General features: G+C 42.0%; 1 protein-coding gene across 1 annotated transcript in view; it reads left to right on the plus strand.

Annotated features, from left to right (window-relative positions):
• LOC115172636 (zinc finger protein DPF3) overlaps positions 1–20,299 on the plus strand; it is a 56,422-nt gene that overhangs the window by 17,833 nt on the left and 18,290 nt on the right. The window contains exons 2-3 of the mRNA XM_029730270.1: positions 5,280–5,440; positions 14,809–14,916. Of these exons, the coding sequence (XP_029586130.1) occupies positions 5,280–5,440; positions 14,809–14,916 (269 nt within the window). The remainder of the gene's footprint in view (positions 1–5,279; positions 5,441–14,808; positions 14,917–20,299) is intronic.

Genomic DNA, 20,299 nt, shown 5'->3' on the forward strand with positions numbered 1-20,299 from the left:
TCTTTCAAAATATCATTCTGTGAATCCTGCGTGACTCCATCATTTGTAACAAGTTTCAATAAAAAATTTTGGTAGCATTTCTATGTTAAAGACTGAAAATAATTTGGTGCATCTTTTCCCCCATATTCCATGGGACCAACACTTTACATGTTGTGTTTTATATTTTTGCTCAGTATAAAACTCTAGGGGTTCCTCAAATGTAGTGTAAAAATAGCAGATCACTTGGCTTGCCTGGCCTCATGGAAACTGAGTTATCATTCTCTATTATGCAAAATGTGTGTTCATGTAATGCTCAAACTAAGGGCTGGGCACAGACATGCGACGCCCAAACTGTTGACAGAAGCACACTGATAGAGGAGGCCCCAGCAGCCACAAGATTACATTTTTGTTTCCCCCTCACTCACATCTGTAAGATGGTGTGTGCTTTTGAGCTAGGCTTTCCCTTACTGTAGCTAAGTCAGAACAGTGTCTGTGTCTGGTTAGTTCTGCTATGTATTTTTACCGTTGGATCAACCTTCCAACCACTTCAATGTCACACAAAGGTGCTAAATAACGGACAGTGGGGAAAAAACGTATGTGAGTATGAGCGGCGCCTCTCTCACCTCTTGTGCTCTCAGACGCTGAGGCTCGTCACTCATGATGAGTGTTGGAGATGTCTCTCACCTAGGCTGCTGCATCTGCTGCTCAGGGCCAGTGCACTAGTAGGATGAAACACATGCAGCAGCCTCTGAGACAGACAGTTGACACCTCATAACAGAGGGAGCTTTAAACATGACTTTCGCGGCTTGTTTGTTTTCTATCCCCCTGGATGTTTTTGGTCAGACGCTGAAGCTTGACTGAAGTGATCTAGGTAGAGCATTCAGATTCACATGACATGATGGTAGTTTAAGGCCTAAATGTTCTTTAATTAGGTTAGTAGCCTAATGACTGTATTGTTAACAGCTACAACACATGTAACTGTTGTATGGCATAAAATCCTGAAACATGATTGAGGTGCTATGACATATTAGTCATTTCTGGTCCCAGGAACATGGTGCTTTAGTTTGGGCAGGCATAATAGTCATCATTATTATCAGTTGTCTAGTCTTGAGGTTTATTTAAAGTTTAATAAACTCACTGCTCAATCACCTTTTCAGATAGACTATTTTATATTAAACCCTCAAGCGAGCGCTTAACAGTTGGCCACTCTGCATGTGCATAAACCTCAGTTTGTGATTTGTTCCTGTAAAAATTCCTGTGCTGCTCAGAGGCTAGTTTTAGAACCTTTAGAAATGCGAGTAGTCTCGTGTGAGCTCATTGCTCTATGAAATTTCCACAAGGCAAAGAATAACATTGGCATTATTATCTAGCCTACTATTCACTGTCTTTGTTGGTTTATAACACGAGGAAGGAAAGCAATGCAGCCTGCTAGTTATCGTGCTATCCTTTCTGATGGTTTGTCTTTAACCTCTCTCTCTGAGCTTCATGCTCTCCATCTCTCTCGTGCTCTCCCCTTCTTTCTCTCCCTTCTTTCTCTCTCTTTCCTCTCTCCTTGCCTTGTGTACCTGGGACTGTTTACTCGTCACAACCACACGGACGCGCAGCCTCATTCCAAGAATCCTCAAACACTGTGGCTTTGTCTCACCGCAGTGCCTTCCTCTATCTGAGGGAAAACATTCCGAGCCTGTCTGTTTATCTGTTGGAAGTTGTCTAATCAGAGAGTTAGGGAGAAAGAGAGGATAGATTTGTAGGACAAGGAGGAGAGAGAGAAAGCGGATTTGGACTTCTTTGCTCGGCCCAAGCGTGCCAATGCCTCCTCTTCTCACAGACCTCCGTATCTCTAATTGAGGCTGGGAGAGCTGCGATTACAGCGCCTCATTAAGTGTGTCTTTTCAAAATGGCTGCTTGTGCGTATTGTAATCGAGAACATGTGGTGAAAATGTATTATGGGTAGGCTATACCAGTGGCGGGCCCAGCTAGGTAGAACTTTACACAGGCATACGTTGCTGCCTTTTGTGTTAGATTCAGCATTTATCCTCATCTTTGATGTAGTCAAATTAAACCTGTCTGTGTGCTAGCGGCTCTGCTGAGATTAATTAAGCAGACTAATTACCATATGAGCTGTGTGGCAGGGACGGAAGGTTTGAATGTAAAATCTCCTCCTTTCACAGCAAATATTAACATTGATACCCTAAGGGGCTGCCAAACTATCACCGGCATTGGAAAAAAGCTCCACAAACTATAAGATCATTGAGATAATGTTAGTGGTAGTAGTAGTGTCTGTAAATCTTGATATGTTAGACATGAGACTCTTTGAACACATTCTATATTGTGATGCCCTCGCCTAGCACATCTTCTTCCTCATGAATTAATCACCCTAAATAGAAACCAAAGCTCACTACTGTGTAGAATCAGTCATGTGATTCAGTCATGTCCCAGCGACCCAGAGGTCATGATAAATGTATTTATAAAGCCCTTTTTACATCCGCACATGTCAAAGTGCTTATACAGAAACTCAGCCTAAAACAGCAAGCAATACAGATGTTGAAGCACAGTGGCTAGGGAAAAACTCCCTAGGAAGGCAGGAGCCTAGGAAGAAACCTAGAGAGGAAGCAGGCTTTGAGGGGTGGCCAGTCCTCTTCTGGCTGTGCCGGGTAGAGATTATAAGAGTATATGGCCAATTATTATTATTTTTTTCTATCGAGCGGATGGTCAGGTGGTCAGAACTTAATTAAAAATAATTTGTAGACTGCGAATTGACCGCAAGAAGCCCAAACAGATATAATATTTAACTAAAACATAATCAATTCAAACCTCACTTGGAGCTGATTTTCTGGTGTTTTACAGTCTTGAAATGAATGAATGAAAATGCAAAAAAATAAATATATATATATACACTGCTCAAAAAAATAAAGGGAACACTTAAACAACACAATGTAACTCCAAGTCAATCACACTTCTGTGAAATCAAACTGTCCACTTAGGAAGCAACACTGATTGACAATACATTTCACATGCTGTTGTGCAAATGGAATAGACAACAGGTGGAAATTATAGGCAATTAGCAAGACACCCCCAATAAAGGAGTGGTTCGGCAGGTGGTGACCACAGACCACTTCTCAGTTCTTATGCTTCCTGGCTGATGTTTTGGTCACTTTTGAATGCTGGCGGTGCTTTCACTCTAGTGGTAGCATGAGACAGAGTCTACAACCCACACAAGTGGCTCAGGTAGTGCAGCTCATCCAGGATGGCACATCAATGCGAGCTGTGGCAAGAAGGTTTGCTGTGTCTGTCAGCGTAGTGTCCAGAGCATGGAGGCGCTACCAGGAGACAGGCCAGTACATCAGGAGACGTGGAGGAGGCTGTAGGAGGGCAACAACCCAGCAGCAGGACCGCTACCTCCGCCTTTGTGCAAGGAGGAGCAGGAGGAGCACTGCCAGAGCCCTGCAAAATGACCTCCAGCAGGCCACAAATGTGCATGTGTCTGCTCAAACGGTCAGAAACAGACTCCATGAGGGTGGTATGAGGGCCCGACGTCCACAGGTGGGGGTTGTGCTTACAGCCCAACACCGTGCAGGACGTTTGGCATTTGACAGAGAACACCAAGATTGGCAAATTCACCACTGGCGCCCTGTGCTCTTCACAGATGAAAGCAGGTTCACACTGAGCACATGACAGACGTGACAGAGTCTGGAGACGCTGTAGAGAACGTTCTGCTGCCTGCAACATCCTCCAGCATGACCGGTTTGGCGGTGGGTCAGTCATGGTGTGGTGTGGCATTTCTTTGGGGGGCCGCACAGCCCTCCATGTGCTCGCCAGAGGTAGCCTGACTGCCATTAGGTACCGAGATGAGATCCTCAGACCCCTTGTGAGACCATATGCTGGTGCGGTTGGCCCTGGGTTCCTCCTAATGCAAGACAATGCTAGACCTCATGTGGCTGGAGTGTGTCAGCAGTTCTTGCAAGAGGAAGGCATTGATGCTATGGACTAGCCCGCCCGTTCCCTTACCTGAATCCAATTGAGCACATCTGGGACATCATGTCTCGATCCATCCACCAACGCCACATTGCACCACAGACTGTCCAGGAGTTGGCGGATGCTTTAGTCCAGGTTTGGGAGGAGATCCCTCAGGAGACCATCCGCCACCTCATCAGGAGCATGCCCAGGCGTTGTAGGGAGGTCATACAGGCACGTGGAGGCCACACACTACTGAGGCTCATTTTGACTTGTTTTAAGGACATTACATCAAAGTTGGATCAGCCTGTAGTGTGGTTTTCCACTTTAATTTTGAGTGTGTCTCCAAATCCAGACCTCCATGGGTTGATAAATTGCATTTCCATTGTTTTTTTTGTGTTATTTTGTTGTCAGCACATTCAACTATGTAAAGAAAAAAGTATTTAATAAGTCTATTTCATTCATTCAGATCTAGGATGTGTTATTTTAGTGTTCCCTTTATTTTTTTGAGCAGTGTATATATATATATATATATATATATATATATATATATATTATAGATTTTGCTCAGAACTTGAGGGGCCAATTTGGGCCACGGGCCGCCAGTTGGGGAACCAACTAGGCTATATGAAAGTCACGCCAGTCTCCGCAAAGAGCAATGTAAGCATCACACAGACAACATTAATCTTAGTCTCGTTGTTTGTCCATGGTAGAGCCACTCCAATCACTGGTTGAAGATCCTGGGAATAGTGTTTGTTTGATTATTTGATTGACCCTGGTGATTAACATGATTTAAAAGCTGACTGTAATCATCATTGCATTTCTGCTGGTCGCTAGGGAACGGCCCATGACCCGCCATCCCTGATTGTATGCTGACAGAGCAGTACAGAGGATGAAGAGTTGAAAATATGCTTCCAGAATGTAGCCAATATCAACCCTGTAATGTTTTACATGGTGTTTAACCTGTCAGATCAGGAAAACCTTAATTTATTTATTTTATTGAACCTTTATTTAACTAGGCAAGTCAGTTAAGAACAAATTCTTATTTACAATGACGGCCTATACAAACTCATCTTATAGTTTTGTTTGGGGCTGGGTTTAGGTCTTCGAGATCATCATGGCTTAATGTATATGACAGTCAAATGGAATGACAGTCAAATGGTCTGTAGGGATATTTCTAGTGGTCCATGGTGGTCAGTGAGTCATGGCTGAAATGAATTGTCTGGTTAGCCACTAATCTGGTATTTGGGCCTATTTCAGTGTCTATAACAGCCACATAACCAAATGTATGTCTGTGCCAACCACATGTGGTGTTGACCTCTGTCTGAATGGTCTCCCTGCTGCAGGTTGGGTGACCAGTTCTACAAAGAGGCCATTGAGCAGTGCCGCAGCTACAATGCCCGCCTGTGTGCCGAGCGCAGCGTGCGCCTGCCCTTCCTGGACTCCCAGACCGGTGTGGCACAGAACAACTGCTACATCTGGATGGAGCGCCACCATCGCAGCCCTGGTGGGTAGAGAAGCACTACTCTGTTGGTTGGGAGTTATGATGGCTGGCTCTGTGGTTTACTAAAGGGCAATTCCACGCCAACAGTGTTGCTGAGACTAAGATTTTTCACTTTGAAATGTATGTCAAATAAAAACAATGATTGTGGTTTGTGCTGTCATTCTCTTAACAAACTTTGCATCTGCACTGTTATTCAAGTAAATGTGTTTTTGTTAAATGTTCAGTTGAAATTGTTCAAAGTAGTCATTTTGCATACTACAGTTGTATGGTTTGTTTAACTTTGCAATCATTGGTTTTTTGTTTGACATACATTTTTTTAAAGTGAAAAATCGGAGTCTCGGCATCACTCTCTTTTAGCATGGAATTGCCTTAAAACTATCATTCAGTTGACGTTTAGTGGGTAATGTCATCTGTCTAAATATGTCCCTCTGGCCACTACAGCTACAAACATGTCTAATATAATGATATCCAATAGTGTTCATGTTACCGCCAGGGAGAACTATTCATATACAGTGCATTGGGAAAGTATTCAGACCCCTTTACTTTTTCCACATTGTGTTACGTTACAGCCTTATTCTGAAATGGATTAAATCGTTTTTTTTCGTTCATCAATCTACACACAATAACCCATAATGACAAAGCAAAAACAGGTTTGTAGAAATGTTTTCAAATGTATAAAAAATTCAAAACTGAAATATCACTTTTACGTAAGTATTCAGACCCTTTATTCAGTTGAAGCACCTTTGGCAGCGATTACAGCCTCAAGTCTTCTTGGGTATGACGCTACAAGCTTGGCACACCTGTATTTAGGGAGTTTCTCCCATTCTTCTCTGCATATTCTCTCAAGCTCTGTCAGATTTGATGGTGAGCGTTGCTGCACAACTATTTTCAGGTCTCTCCAGATATGTTGGATTGGGTTCAAATTTGGGCTCTGGCTGGGCCACTCAAGGACATTCAGAGACTTGTCCCGAAGCCACTCCTGCATTGTCTAGGCTGTGTGCTTATGGTCGTTGTCCTGTTGGAAGGTGAATCTCCACCCCAGTCTGAGATCCTGAGCGCTCTGGAGAAGGTTTTCATCAAATATCTCTCTGTACTTTGCTCTGTTCATCTTTCCATTGATCTTGACTAGGCTCCCAGTCATTGCCGCTGAAAAACGTCCCCACAGCATAATGCTGCCACCTCCATGCTTCACTGTAGGGATTGTGCCAGGTTTCCTCCAGACGTGACTCTTGGCATTCAGGCCAAATAGTTCAATCTTGGTTTTATTGGACCAGAGAATCTTGTTTCTCATGGTCTGAGAGTCCTTTAGGTGCCTTTTGGCAAACTCCAAGATGGCTGTCATGTGCCTTTTACTGAGGAGTGTCTTCCTTCTGGCCTCTCTACCTTAAAGGCCTGATTGGTGGAGTGCTGCAGAGATGGTTGTCCTTCTGGAAGGTTCTCCCATCTCCACAGAGGAAGTCTGGGGCTCTGTCAGTGTGACCATCAGGTTATTGGTCACCTCTCTGACCAAGGCCCTTCTCACCTGATTGCTCAGTTTGGCTGGGCGGCCAGCTCTGGGAAGAGTATTGGTGGTTCCAAACTTATTCCATTTAAGAATGATGGAGGCCACTGTGTTCTTGGGGACCTTCAATGCTGCAGATATTTCTTGGTACCCTTCCCCAGATCTGTTCCTCGACACAATCCTGTCTCGGAGTTCTAAAGACAATTCCTTCGACCTCATGGCTTGGTTTTTGCTCTGACATGCACTGTGAACTGTTAGACCTTTTATAGACAGGTGCCTTTCCAAATCATATCCAATCAATTTAATTTACGACAGGTGGACTCCAATCAAGTTGTAGAAACATCTCAAGGACGGTCAATGGAACAGGATGCACCTTAGCTCAATTTCGTGTCTCATTGCAAAGGGTCTGAATACTTACAGTACCAGTCAAAAGTTTGGACACACCTACTCATTCAAGGATTTTTCTTCATTTTTTACTAGAATATGGAATCATGTTGTAACTAAAAAGAGTGTAAAACAAATTAAAATATATTTTAAATGTTAGATTATTCAAAGTAGCCACCTTTGCCTTGATGACAGATTTGCACACTTTTGGCATTTTCTCAACCAGCTTCACCTGGAATGCTTTTCCAACAGTCTTGAAAGAGTTCCCACATATGCTGAGCATTTGTTGGCTGCTTTTCCTTCACTCTGCAGTCCAACTCATCCCAAACCATCTCAATTGGGTTGAGGTCGGGTGATTGTGGAGGCCAGGTCATCTGATGCAGCACAACATCACTCTCCTTGGTCAAATATCCTTTACACAGCCTGGAGGTGTGTTGGGCCATTTTCTTGTTGAAAAACAGATAGTCCCACTAAGCTCAAACCAGATGGGATGGCGTATCGCTGCAGAATGCTGTGGTAGCCATGTTGGTTAAGTGTGCCTTGAAATCTAAATAAATCACAGACAGTGTCACCAGCAAAGCACCATCACACCTCCTCCTCCATGCTTCACAGTGGGAACCACACATGCAGAGATCATCCGTTCACCTACTCTGCGTCTCAAAAACACACGGCGGTTGGAACCAAAAATCTCGAATTGGACTCATTAAACCAAAGGACAGATTTCCACCGGTCTAATGTCCATTGCTCGTGTTTCTTGGCCCAAGCAAGTCTCTTCTTATTATTGGTGTCCATTTAGTAGTAGTTTTCTTGCAGCAATTTGACCATGAAGGCCTTATTTCACGCAGTCTCCTCTGAACAGATGATGTTGAGATGTGTCTGTTACTTAAACTCTGTGAAGCATTTATTTGGGCTGCAATTTCTGGGGCTGGTGACTCTAATGAACTTATCCTCTCCAGCGAGGTAACTCTGGGTATTCCTTTCCTGTGGTGGTCCTCATGAGAGTCAGTTTCATCATAGTGCTTAATTGTTTTTGTGACTGCATTTAAAGAGACTTTGAAAGTTCTTGAAATGTTCCGGATTGATTGACCTTCGTGTCTTAAAGTAATGGTGGACTGTCGTTTCTCTTTGCTTATTTGAGCTGTTCTTGCCATATTATGGACTTGGTCTTTTACCAGATAGGGCCATCTTCTGTATACCACCCCTACCTTGTCACAACACAACTGATTGGCTCAAACGCATTAAGAAGGAAATCAACTCTACTAATTGATTTTTAACAAGAAACACCTGTTAATTGAAATGCATTCCAGGTGACTACCTCATGAAGCTGGTTGACAGAATGCCAAGCGTGTGCAAAGCTGTCATCAAGGCAAAGGGTGGCTACTTTGCAGAATCTCAAATATAAAATATATATTTGATTTGTTTAACGCTTTTTTTGGTTACTACATGATTCCATGTGTTATTTCATAGTGTTGGTGTCTAAACTATTATTCTTCAATGTAGAAAATAATAAAAATAAAGGAAAACCCTTGAATGAGTAGGTGTATTAGTAGGTGTGTCCAAACTTTTGACTAGTACTGTTTATACAAAAGTATTTGGACAACCCTTAAAATTAGTGGATTCGGCTATTTCAGCCACAACCGTTGCTGACAGGTGTATAAAATCGAGCACACAGCCATGCAATCTCCATAGACAAACAGTGGCAGTAGAGTGACCTTACTGAAGAGCTCAGTTACTTTCAACGTGGCACCGTCATAGGATGCCACCTTTCCAACAAGTCAGTTTGTCAAATTTCTGCCCTGCTAGAGCTGCCCCGGTCAACTGTTAGTGCTGTTATTGTAAAGTGGAAAACGTCTAGCAGCAACAACGGCTCAGCTGCGAAGTGGTAGGCCACACAAGCTCACAGAACGGGTCCGCCGAGTGTTAAAGCCCGTAAAAATCGTCTTTCCTCGTTTGCAACACTCACTACCGAGTTCCAAACTACTTCTAGAAGCAACGTCAGCAAAATAACAGTTTGTGGAAATGGGTTTCCATTGCCGAGCAGCTGCACACATGCCTAACATTACCATGCGCAATGCTGGAGTGGTGTAAACCTCACCACCATTGGACTCTGGAGCAGTGGAAACGTGTTCTCTGGAGTAATGAATCATACTTCACCATCTGGCAGTCCGACGGACGAATCTGAGTTTGGCGGTTGCCAGGAGAACGCTACCTGCACCAATGCATAGTGCCAACTGTAAAGTTTGGTGGAGTAGGAATAATGGTCTGTGGCTGTTTTTCATGGTTCGGGCTAGGTCCCTTAGTTCCAGTGAAGGGAAATGTTAACACTACAGCATACAATGACATTCTAGACGATTCTGTGCTTCCAACTTTGTGTCAACAGTTTGGGGAAGGCCCTTTCCTGTTTCAGCAGGACAACGCGCCGTGCACAAAGCGAGGTCCATACTGACATGGTTTGTCGAGATTGGTGTGGAAGAACTTGACTGGTCTGCACAGAGCCATGACCTCAACCCCATCGAACACCTTTGGGATGAATTGGAACAGCGACTGCGAGCCAGGCCTAATCGCCCAACATCAGTGCCTGACCTCACTAATGCGCGTGGCTGAATGGAAGCAAGTCCCCGCAGCAATGTTCCAACATGTAGTGGAAAGCCTTCCCAGAAGAGCGGAGGCTGTTATAGCAGCAAAGGGAGGAACCAACTCCGCATTAATACCCATGATTTTGGAATGAGATGTTATACGAGAAGTTCTATGTCCATATACTTTTGATCATGTAATGTATATCAGCTGCATAGCCTCATCTCCTTTAATCTGCATCGGATGCGCTCAAATGTTTCAGAGATATCAGTTTGGGAGGCTACTGTGTGCATTTCTTTAAAACACTCGCAGTCAAACAACCAATAATACTGCACACCTCTGGTTCTTTTCCTGTGTTTGGTCCGGACTGCGTTCTCGCCTGCAGGAAACCATGGTACGAATGGAATCAGACAGAGACCACCTTTTTTGAGAGAACCACAGTGCGGTGCACTCCCGAGTGCGTATAGTGTTCACACCAGTCCAAACGAACTGAACTAAGGGGGAAAATGCACCAGAGTTTGTAACAAAACGCTCCAAAACAATTTGGTGTGAAAGCCCCCTTAATGTGTGTGAGTGGGAGTGAAGAAGTGAACAGCTAAAAATTTGTGATGCACCGATATTACATTTTTTGCCGATAACGATATCCGATATTTTCCTTGCCAAAAACAACAATACCGATAACCGTTAACCGATATATAAAAAAGCGACCTTTTAAGCATTCTAATACAGTTAAATAGTTAACACACACACATGGACGCAGCGGTCCAAGGCACTGCATCTCAGTGCAAGAAGCGTAACAACAGTCTCTGGTTCGAATCTAGGCTGTATCACATCCGGCCGTGATTGGGAGTCCCATAGGGCGGAGCACAATTGGCCCAGCATAGTCTGGACTGTCATTTTAAATAAGAATTGTTCTTAACTGACTTGCCTAGTTAAATAAAGTGAAAATTATGAAAATAAAGTGAAAATGATGGTCAGTAAAGAGAACTTTAAGCTCGTCTCTGAATTTAAAAAAAAACGTGTAATACTTTGCCCCTTGATAACCAGCGCATTTCTGTGTGTTGTAAAAGTGTTACATGGTCGAGAGTTCATGGGCCTTGCTTTAACAAAGTCGACCATTTTCATTGTAATGTCCAAAATGTCTTTCAAGCTGTCAGGCATTCCCTTGGCAGCAAGAGCCTCTCGTGGATGCTGCAGTGTACCCAAGTGGTGTCAGGAGCAACTGCTTGCACGTGCGTTACCACTCCACTATGTCCCCCAGTCATGGCTTTTGTGCCATCAGTACAGATACCAACACATCGTGAACACCAAAGTCCATTGATGTCACAAAGCTGTCAAGTACTTAAAAAATATCCTCACCTGTTGTCCTGATTTCCAGTGGTTTGCAGAAGAGGATGTCTTCCTTAATTTACCCCCCATAAACGTAATTAACATATACCAGGAGCTGTGCCAGGCCCGCCACGTCTGTTGACTCATCCAGCTGTAATGCATAGAATTCACTGGCTTGTATGCGAAGCAGTAATTGTTTCAAAACATTTTCTGCCATGTCACTAATGCGTTGTGAAACATTGTTGTTTGATGGAGGCATTGTCTGTATAGTTTTTTGGCCTTTTTCCCCCAGCATTGTCCCAGCCATATCCGTGGCAGAAGGAAGAATTAAGTCCTCCACAATAGTATGGGGCTTGCATGTCCTAGCCACTCTGTAGCTCACCATATAAGAAGCTTCTAGCTCCTTTTTATTAATGGTATCTGTTGCTTTTATACATGTCTTACTACTCGAAAGTCATCTTAATTTTTTTTTAAACTCCCGTGGCTTATTTTTCAAAATGGCATGTTTTGTTTCTAAATGTTTGTGCAAGAGTGAAGGTTTTATCGAGTTGTGAGATAGTACTTTTGCACATATAACACACTGTGGCTGAGGAAAGGCACTACTCCCAATATAATTGAAGCCCAAATCAATGTAGTTGTCATCATATTTGCGCCTCTTCGATGGTCCAACGTCCCTGTCTGTTATTTGGTGCTTTCTCAGGTAAGGGGGCAGTAGCTCTTCGGCTGCATCAGATTCACAACTGTCAGTGTCCATGCTAGCTGGGCTAACAACAAATGTAGAATTACTGATGCTAGCATTGGATGTGCTCGTGGAAGCAGAACAACTTGTGTCGTCGACAGGTGCAGGTGTGGTACTGCTGGTAGTAGCAGTACTACTAGTAGAGCTAGTATGTGTCTCTATTGACATGTCTCCTTTACTTTTTTTAAACCATTTATCAATTTTCGAGCAAAAAGAATGAGCAACAGCTATGTTTGGTTACATACGGACCGTTAGTGGAATTCCCGCGAGAGAGTAACGGTTGATGTGATTGGATGTTAATTATTTGACTAGGCTACCTGTATTTGACATTGTGTTGTTATTTCGCTGAACATTAAATGGTTTAATTTTCTTTTTGGCAGTGAAACGAGGCTACTCAGGCGAGAGAAAAAAAACTGGAAAATATAAATGGACTGTTTGAAAATGTGAAGATTATTATAATTTTTTATGTGAATCACATTTTTATTTGGCGTACCCCCGACGGCATTGCGCGTACCCAGTTTGGGAATACCTCATCTAAGTGATTGATAGTTCAGCAGTCATAAAAGTATGCCTTATTCACAATTGGAATATTGTATTAAAGGAAAGTAATGTGAAGCAGTAATGGGCAGTTACTACCATCATGGGACTTTGTTTTATTTTGTGTTGTTACAGCATTCATCCCACATAATGCACAAAGCATTTCATGTTTAAAAATATTACATTGAAACCGAAATCTGTGATATTTTTTTTATAATCGAACCGAAACGATCTCAAAAAGCACTAATTGCTCAGCACTAGCTCCGAGTCTCAGACATGGTTTTGAAAAATGTAAGGTATTTTTCTGTTATTTAATATGGTGTTTGAATATAGAATGTGTTGTTTTATTTGTTCTACCAGTTATCAAGATATTTTTCACGTTTTAAAAATAAAGCCCAAGTCGTTATTTTATGACTAGCTTTTTTTGTGTATGTGTTGTTTTGCCGTGGTTTCGTTTCGGTATCGAGTATCGTTTTGGTATTTTGGTATCGACTCATGATATTAAACCCGGTATCATATCGAAGTCAAACATCTGGTGTCGTGACAACCCTAGTTGGGAAATAGAAGAGAGAGAGCCAGGGGTATTCACTAACTACCATATGCTAGCTACTCTGAGGGCTCATCCACACCGAAGCCCATCACCAATGTGTCTGCACACGTTGACTTTCAACTCTCCACAACTAGACAGCCTCTCCCCCTTGGAGCTGCAGGCTAAAAATAGAGCAGGCAGCCTGCAGCAAGGAGCTGATTCTGCATGCAGCCCGAGTCTCACTCTACCACCGCCAGTCAGACAGCCAGCAACTTACTCCGGCTTGCTGCAATGCTAGCTACCTCTGCCCAGCTACAGGAGAAGGCCCTCTCTCAGTGGAGAGTTTGTAGACACCAGGCAGAACCAGCTAGTGCTCCTCTACTGGGCATGATGACATTCACTGGTATGTTGCACAGTGTTACTGTTAGTGACAGGCAGAGCAGAGTGAGGATCAGTGAAAACAATACAATAGGAAGTGTCAGTGAAACAATGGCTGGGTTTCATTCCCTCCCTCTCTCTCGCTCTCTCCCAAACCCTACATAACACATCACTCTTCCAACAAGTCCATTGCAAATAACTTGGTAGACAGTTTGAGCAAATCCACGAGAAAAACAATACAAGCTAAGTATTATTATTCATCACAACAGGATTATGGTAGCTATTCCAAAACTCTTTTTGAGAACCATAATTTTTTGAAAATGCAAAAGAGAATTGAGCCGCTCTAACTTCTGCGTGAATAGGCTATTTAGTAGTCTACACTATACAGTACCAGCCAAAAGTTTGGACACACCTACTCATTCAAGGGTATTTCTTTATTTTTTATCTTTTCTACATTGTAGAATAAGAGTAAAGACATCAAAACAATGAAAAAGCACATATGAAATCATGTAGTAACCAAAAAAGTGTTAAACAAATTCTTCAAAGTAGCCACACTTTGCCTTGATGACGGCTTTGCGCACTTTTGGCATTCTCTCAACCAGCTTCATGAGGAATGCTTTTCCAACGGTCTTGAAGGAGTTCCAACATATGCTGAGCACTTGTTGGCTGCTTTTCCTTCACTCTGCAGTCCAACTCATCCCAAACCATCTCAATTGGGTTGAGGTCGGGTGTTTGTGGAGGCCAGGTCATCTGATGCAGCACTCCAGCACTCTCATTCTCGGTCAAATAGCACTTACACAGCCTGGAGGTGTGTTTTGGGTCTTCAAATAATAGTCCCAATAAGCTCAAACCAGATGGGATGGCGTATCGCTGCAGAATGCTGTGGTAACCGCGCTGGTTAAGTGTGCCTTGAATTCTAAATAAAATCACTGACAGTGTCACCAGCAAAGCACCATCACACCACCTCCATGCTTTACAGTGGGAACCACACACGCGGAGATCATCCGTTCACCTACGGAGTCGAATGGTGAAAATTATGGTCAGTAAAATGAGATATTTCCGATGTAAATGTTTATTATACATTTGCAAAAATGTCTAAAACCTGTTTTCACTTATGTCATTATGTATGAATGATGTGGAAATATTTTTCTTTAACCCATTTTAGAATACGGCTGTAATGTAACAAAATGTCGAAGGGAAGGGGTCTGAATACTTCACGAATACACTGTATACACCTGTGTAAGGATATTTTTAGGGTCAGTAAGCAACACATTATGTATCTGGGTGGGGGGAATTGAGACCTGAGAGGTGTTTTCTTTAGTTCCTGTCTCTGTGTCTGTCTATAGCACTTTGAGGTTGTAATGAAAAGTTCTTAATAGTTTCATTTATTATTATTATAGGGGTGGCTGCAGGTCAGATGTATACATACCCTGCCCGCTGCTGGAGGAAGAAGAGACGGCTGCACACCTCCATGGACCCTCGTCTACGCCTCTGTGGCCTACAACTAGGTAATAGAAATACCAGGTTACTCCCACCCCACCCCCCAAAAGTCCAGTGTCTCTCTCTGCCATGTCACATCACCCACTCTTTTGTCTTATTACTTATGATCTGGGATCATCTAACTGAAAGCACATAATTTAATTTCAGTGTGGAACTCAAACAGCCTGCTAGTCACTTTTTATCAAAAGAAAAGTGCTCCGTTCAGTAACCGAGTAAACCTTTTTTGTGAAAACTAGAACGTGTAACAAATGGTTGCCTGCTGGGAGGAGAGGGACAGGAATCACAACACGGCATTTAATAAATGTTATGAAATGGAGTTTGTCACTGCTCCTCACATACAATCCTGACCATTTACTCACTCAATCTATCATCCACTTCCATTTATTTTTAGTAGGGATGCACAATATATCAGTGAACATATCGGAATCAGATGATATTAGCTAAAATTGCAAACATCGGTATTGGCCGATGTCTAGTTTAACGTGATATTAAAATCCGATGTCAAAGCTACCGTGCATACCTATATAACGTAGGTACAGGACGTAATGATTCCACGTAAAATTTTGCACTACACGTGCAACACAGCATTCCTAACCTAGCCCACACAATGTCTGCTGTGTGGATTGAGCATTCAACAAGTCGAGCAGTCATTTGAAAGAGTAAGAACATTTCTGCGAGACAACTCAAAGGCCAAATCCATTAAAGCCAAGATAATGGAATTCATTGCCCTTGACAATCAATCAACCGTTCTCAGTCGTGGGTGATGTTGGCTTTCGCTATTTTTCAGATGTTGGGTCTGTCAAAGCTGTACAAAAAAGTCTGCAAACAAGTGAACACCGGCCACGAATGATGTGTTTACAATACCGTGTCGGTAATAAAGCAGAATTTGTTCGACTGCAACAAATTTGTTCGACCGCAACTTCTGGGGTAGCTAGCTTTAGCTTGGTACCTAGCTAGCACCAACACAACCAGCCTGAAAACAATTACCAGTAGAAACTGCAGTCATTTTCATTATTCTTAGCAATGATTTAGGAATCCTTGTGAGTAAGTATTAGCAATTTTGCCACTTGTTGTTTGCCTATTAAAATTGATCTTCAGTTCATGAAAAGAAATAGGTAGCCAGCTAAACAACCCTGTTGCCCAAATCTAACGTTATAAGCAGCCAGCAAGCTTCATCTGGCTAGTGTGAAGCTAGCCACAATAAGGATTAGGCACAATAGTGGAATTTGCGGTTTGCCTTCAAAATAAAACTATGACATTGACAGTGATGCAAATTAATACAAATAGTAGAATTATGCCATACTTTTATTTTTAAGGCTAACCGCAAAGTCCACTATTGTGCCTAATCCTCATTGTGGCTACCTTCACATAGATGGGTACGACCAGCATTAATCAAATAAGAACTGTCTTATCAATTAGGCTTATTTTAGATGATGGCACCTAGCTATATAGTTAGCTAGCTAATAGTTACTGAAACAGATTATGTTGTTTTGCTATGTTTTGGGGAAGGACATTGCTTGCATTCTTGAGCTAGCTAGCTTTTTTTATGGCCATCACTGTAGGTGCGCGAGACAACTTTACAAGCATCATAGCATACGTATCAATGAATCGTTGTGACATATGAAATACGAGTGATAGTGTAATGAATGTGTAATGACTACGTACAAAATGTATTTTTAAATTAAATTATGTGACGTGCAGTCATATTCAGGTCCTGATTGGTCAACAAGCTTATTTGACACGTCAAATAGTGTTCTTTTTTTGACACGCAAAGACCCAAACGGCGTTCCATAGAAATCCTGGTTGAGAATGAAACGACTGAACAAATGAATAACGAAACAGCACAGCAAGTAAGTGAAAGAAATAGGTTTTAATTATGTTTTACTGGTGATGGGGACATACAATTCAAGTCGGAAGTTTACATACACCTTAGCCAACTACATTAAAACTCAGTTTTTCACAATTCCTGACATTTAATCCTGGGAATGTGAAATGTCAGAATAATAGTAGAGAGAATGATTTATTTCAGCTTTTATTTCTTTCATCACATTCCCAGTGGGTCAGAAGTTTACATACACTCAATTAGTATTTGGTAGCATTGCCTTTAAATTGTTTAACTTGGGTCAAACGTTTCGGGTAGCCTTCCACAAGCTTCCCACAATAAGTTAGGTGAATTTTGGCCCATTCTTCCTGACAGAGCTGGTGTAACTAAGTCAGGTTTGTAGGCCTTTTTGCTTGCACACGCTTTTTCAGTTCTACCCACACATTTTCTATATGATTGAGTTCAGGGCTTTGTGATGGCTACTCCAATACCTTGACTTTGTTGTCCTTAAGCCATTTTGCCACAACTTTGGAAGTATGCTTGGGGTCATTGTCCATTTGGAAGACCCACTTGCGACCAAGCTTTAACTTCCTGATTGATATCTTGAGATGTTGCTTCAATATATCCACATAATTATCCTGCCTCATGATGCCATCTATTTTGTGAAGTGCACCAGTCCCTCCTGCAGCAAAGCACCCCGCAACATGATGCTGTCACCCCCGTGCTTCACAGTTGGGATGGTGTTCTTCGGTTTGCAAGCCTCCCCCTTTTTCCTCCAAACATAACGATGGTCATCATAGCCAAACAGTTGTATTTTTGTTTCATCAGACCAGAGGACATTTCTCCAAAAAGTATGATCTATGTCCCCATGTGCAGTTGCAAACCGTAGTCTGGCTTTTTTATGGCGGTTTTGGAGCAGTGGCTTCTTCCTTGCTGAGCGGCCTTTCAGGTTATGTCGATATAGAACTCGTTTTACTGTGGATATAGATACTTTTGTACCTGTTTACTCCAGCATCTTCACAAGGTCCTTTGCTGTTGTTCTGGGATTGATTTGCACTTTTTACACCAAAGTACGTTCATCTCTAGGAGACAGAACACGTCTCCTTCCTGAGCGGTATGACGGCTGAGTGGTCCCATGGTGTTTATACTTGCATAATATTATTTGTACAGATGAACGTGGTACCTTAAGGCGTTTGGAAATTGCTCTCAAGGATGAACAAGACTTGTGGAGGTCTACAATTTTTTTTCTGAGGTCTTGGCTGATTTCTTTGATTTTCCCATGATGTCAAGCAAAGAGGCACTGAGTTTGAAGGTAGGCCTTGAAATACATCCATAGGTACACCTCCAATTGACTCAAATGATGTCAATTAGCCTATCAGAAGCTTCTAAAGCCATGACATCATTTTCTAGAATTTTCCAAGCTGTTTGAACTTAGTGTATGTAAACTTCTGACCCACTGGAATTGTGATACAGTGAATTATAAGTGAAATAATCTGTCTGTAAACAATTGTTGGAAAAATGACTTGTGTCATGCACAAAATAGATGTCTTAACCGACTTGCCAAAACTATAGTTTGTTAACAAGAAATTTGTGGAGTGGTTGAAAAACGAGTTTTAAAGACTCCATCATGTGTATGTAAACTTCCGACTTCAACTGTATGTAAATGCCAACAAAATAACGTGTGTGTGTGTGTGTGTGTGTGTAACCTTTATTTAACTAGGCAAGTCAGTTAAGAACAAATTCTTATTTACAATGATGGCCCGGACGACACTGGGCCAATTGTGTGCCAGCCTATGGGACTCCCAATCACGGCCGGATGTGATACAGCCTGGATTCGAACCAGGGACTATAGTGACGCCTCTTGCACTGAGATGCAGTGCTGTAGACCACTGCGTCCATGTGTGGGTGTGTGTGTGTGTGTGTTAACTATTTAACTGTACTAGAATGCTTAAAAGGCCGCAACATTTGTTTAATATTGGGTATCGGTATCGTTTTTTTTTGGCAAGGAAAATATTGGATATCGGAATCGGCCAAAAATGTAATACTGATGCCCTTTGCAACCATGTACCTATGTGTGAGTGGATTCTCGGCACTCACTAGAATGAAAACTAAATACAGGCACAGACTGTGTGTGTAAAAAGACTGAGATTCTCCGATACAACCCAACATTGCAGAGTTATGTGCATCCTTTCAAGCACACCCTTCTCATTAACCTGTGGTGAGTTATTCACAATTTTTGATGGACAAATAAGGTTTTATATGTAAGATGGCTAAGTAAAGAGCAAAATTATTGATTGTTATCATTTGTGCCCTGGTCCTATAAGAGCTTTTTGTCACTTCCCACGAGCCCGATTGTGGAAAACTCACACTCATTCTTATGTTTAATAAATGCATCGTATAGTGTGTGTGTGTGGCGGGCTTACATTTATGGCAAAAACAACATTTGAGAGTGCGCTGACCCTGGTGCTAGAGGGGGTACGCAGCTCGAGGTTGAATGTTTGAAGGGGTACGGGACTATAAAATGTTTGGGAACCACTGACTTAGATCATGTATTTTCAGGTAAAGATGCCTCGTGAAGCAACAGCTGCTCTCTATATCATCTCACGATCATGCATTCTTCTCTTCAGTAGCAGACGTAAAATAAACAGACCAGACAAGTAGATATGCAATAGATTTATGGTCATTGTAGTTAATTACCACGTTTTATGCGCTAAACTATGTAAAATATAGGCCTGTTGGAATCTACAACTCCCTACTATATCACACAGTTCAGGCTGGATCTGATTTTATCGCTAGAGAAACTGTGCGATGTGTGGATTGAGCTCAGAATGTATTTTTTATGTTAGTTATTTAATAAAGGAAAAATATCTGACGTCACTACTTGGAGCAAACAAAATAGTGTACAATAACAGTCTAAACTGTTTTAAATGTAATTTGATACATATCAGGGTTAATTTGCTAATCTGTGGCCATAATATTGCCGTCAAATGACTTTCCATAGACATTATTCATTACAGCTAAATATTGTAATTTATTAAATGTTTAGTTCCAAAACTACATAAACACTTTGAAGCTAATTTCTGAAGCTTCTATATTGCAATAGTCTACACACCATAAAAATACAATAGATTTTACACAGCATACGATTCCCAAAGAGTATTCACTTCCCAGAGTGCAATTATCTGCCCAGGGCTGCTGGCTGGCTACTGCTAGCATGCCCAGACATATGCAAAGTAGTCTAAAATATTTTACTGTCACGTTATGAGTGCATTTCACATTACTTTTGGGTTGTAATCATATTATAATGCTCACATGAATGAGATGCTGAATACCGTAATTTCCGGACTATTGAGCGCACCTGAATATAAGCCGAACCCACTGAATTAAAAAAAATATATATTATTTTGAACATAAATAAGCCGCACATGTCTATAAGCCGCAGGTGCCTACCGGTACATTGAAACAAATGAACTTTACACAGGCTTTAACGAAACACGGCTTGTAACAAAAATAAATAGGCTTTAACGAAACATGGCTTGTAACAAAAATAAATAGGCTTTAACGAAACA

Source organism: Salmo trutta, chromosome 33 (assembly GCF_901001165.1).
Source record: "Salmo trutta chromosome 33, fSalTru1.1, whole genome shotgun sequence".
Taxonomy (NCBI): Eukaryota; Metazoa; Chordata; class Actinopteri; order Salmoniformes; family Salmonidae; genus Salmo; species Salmo trutta.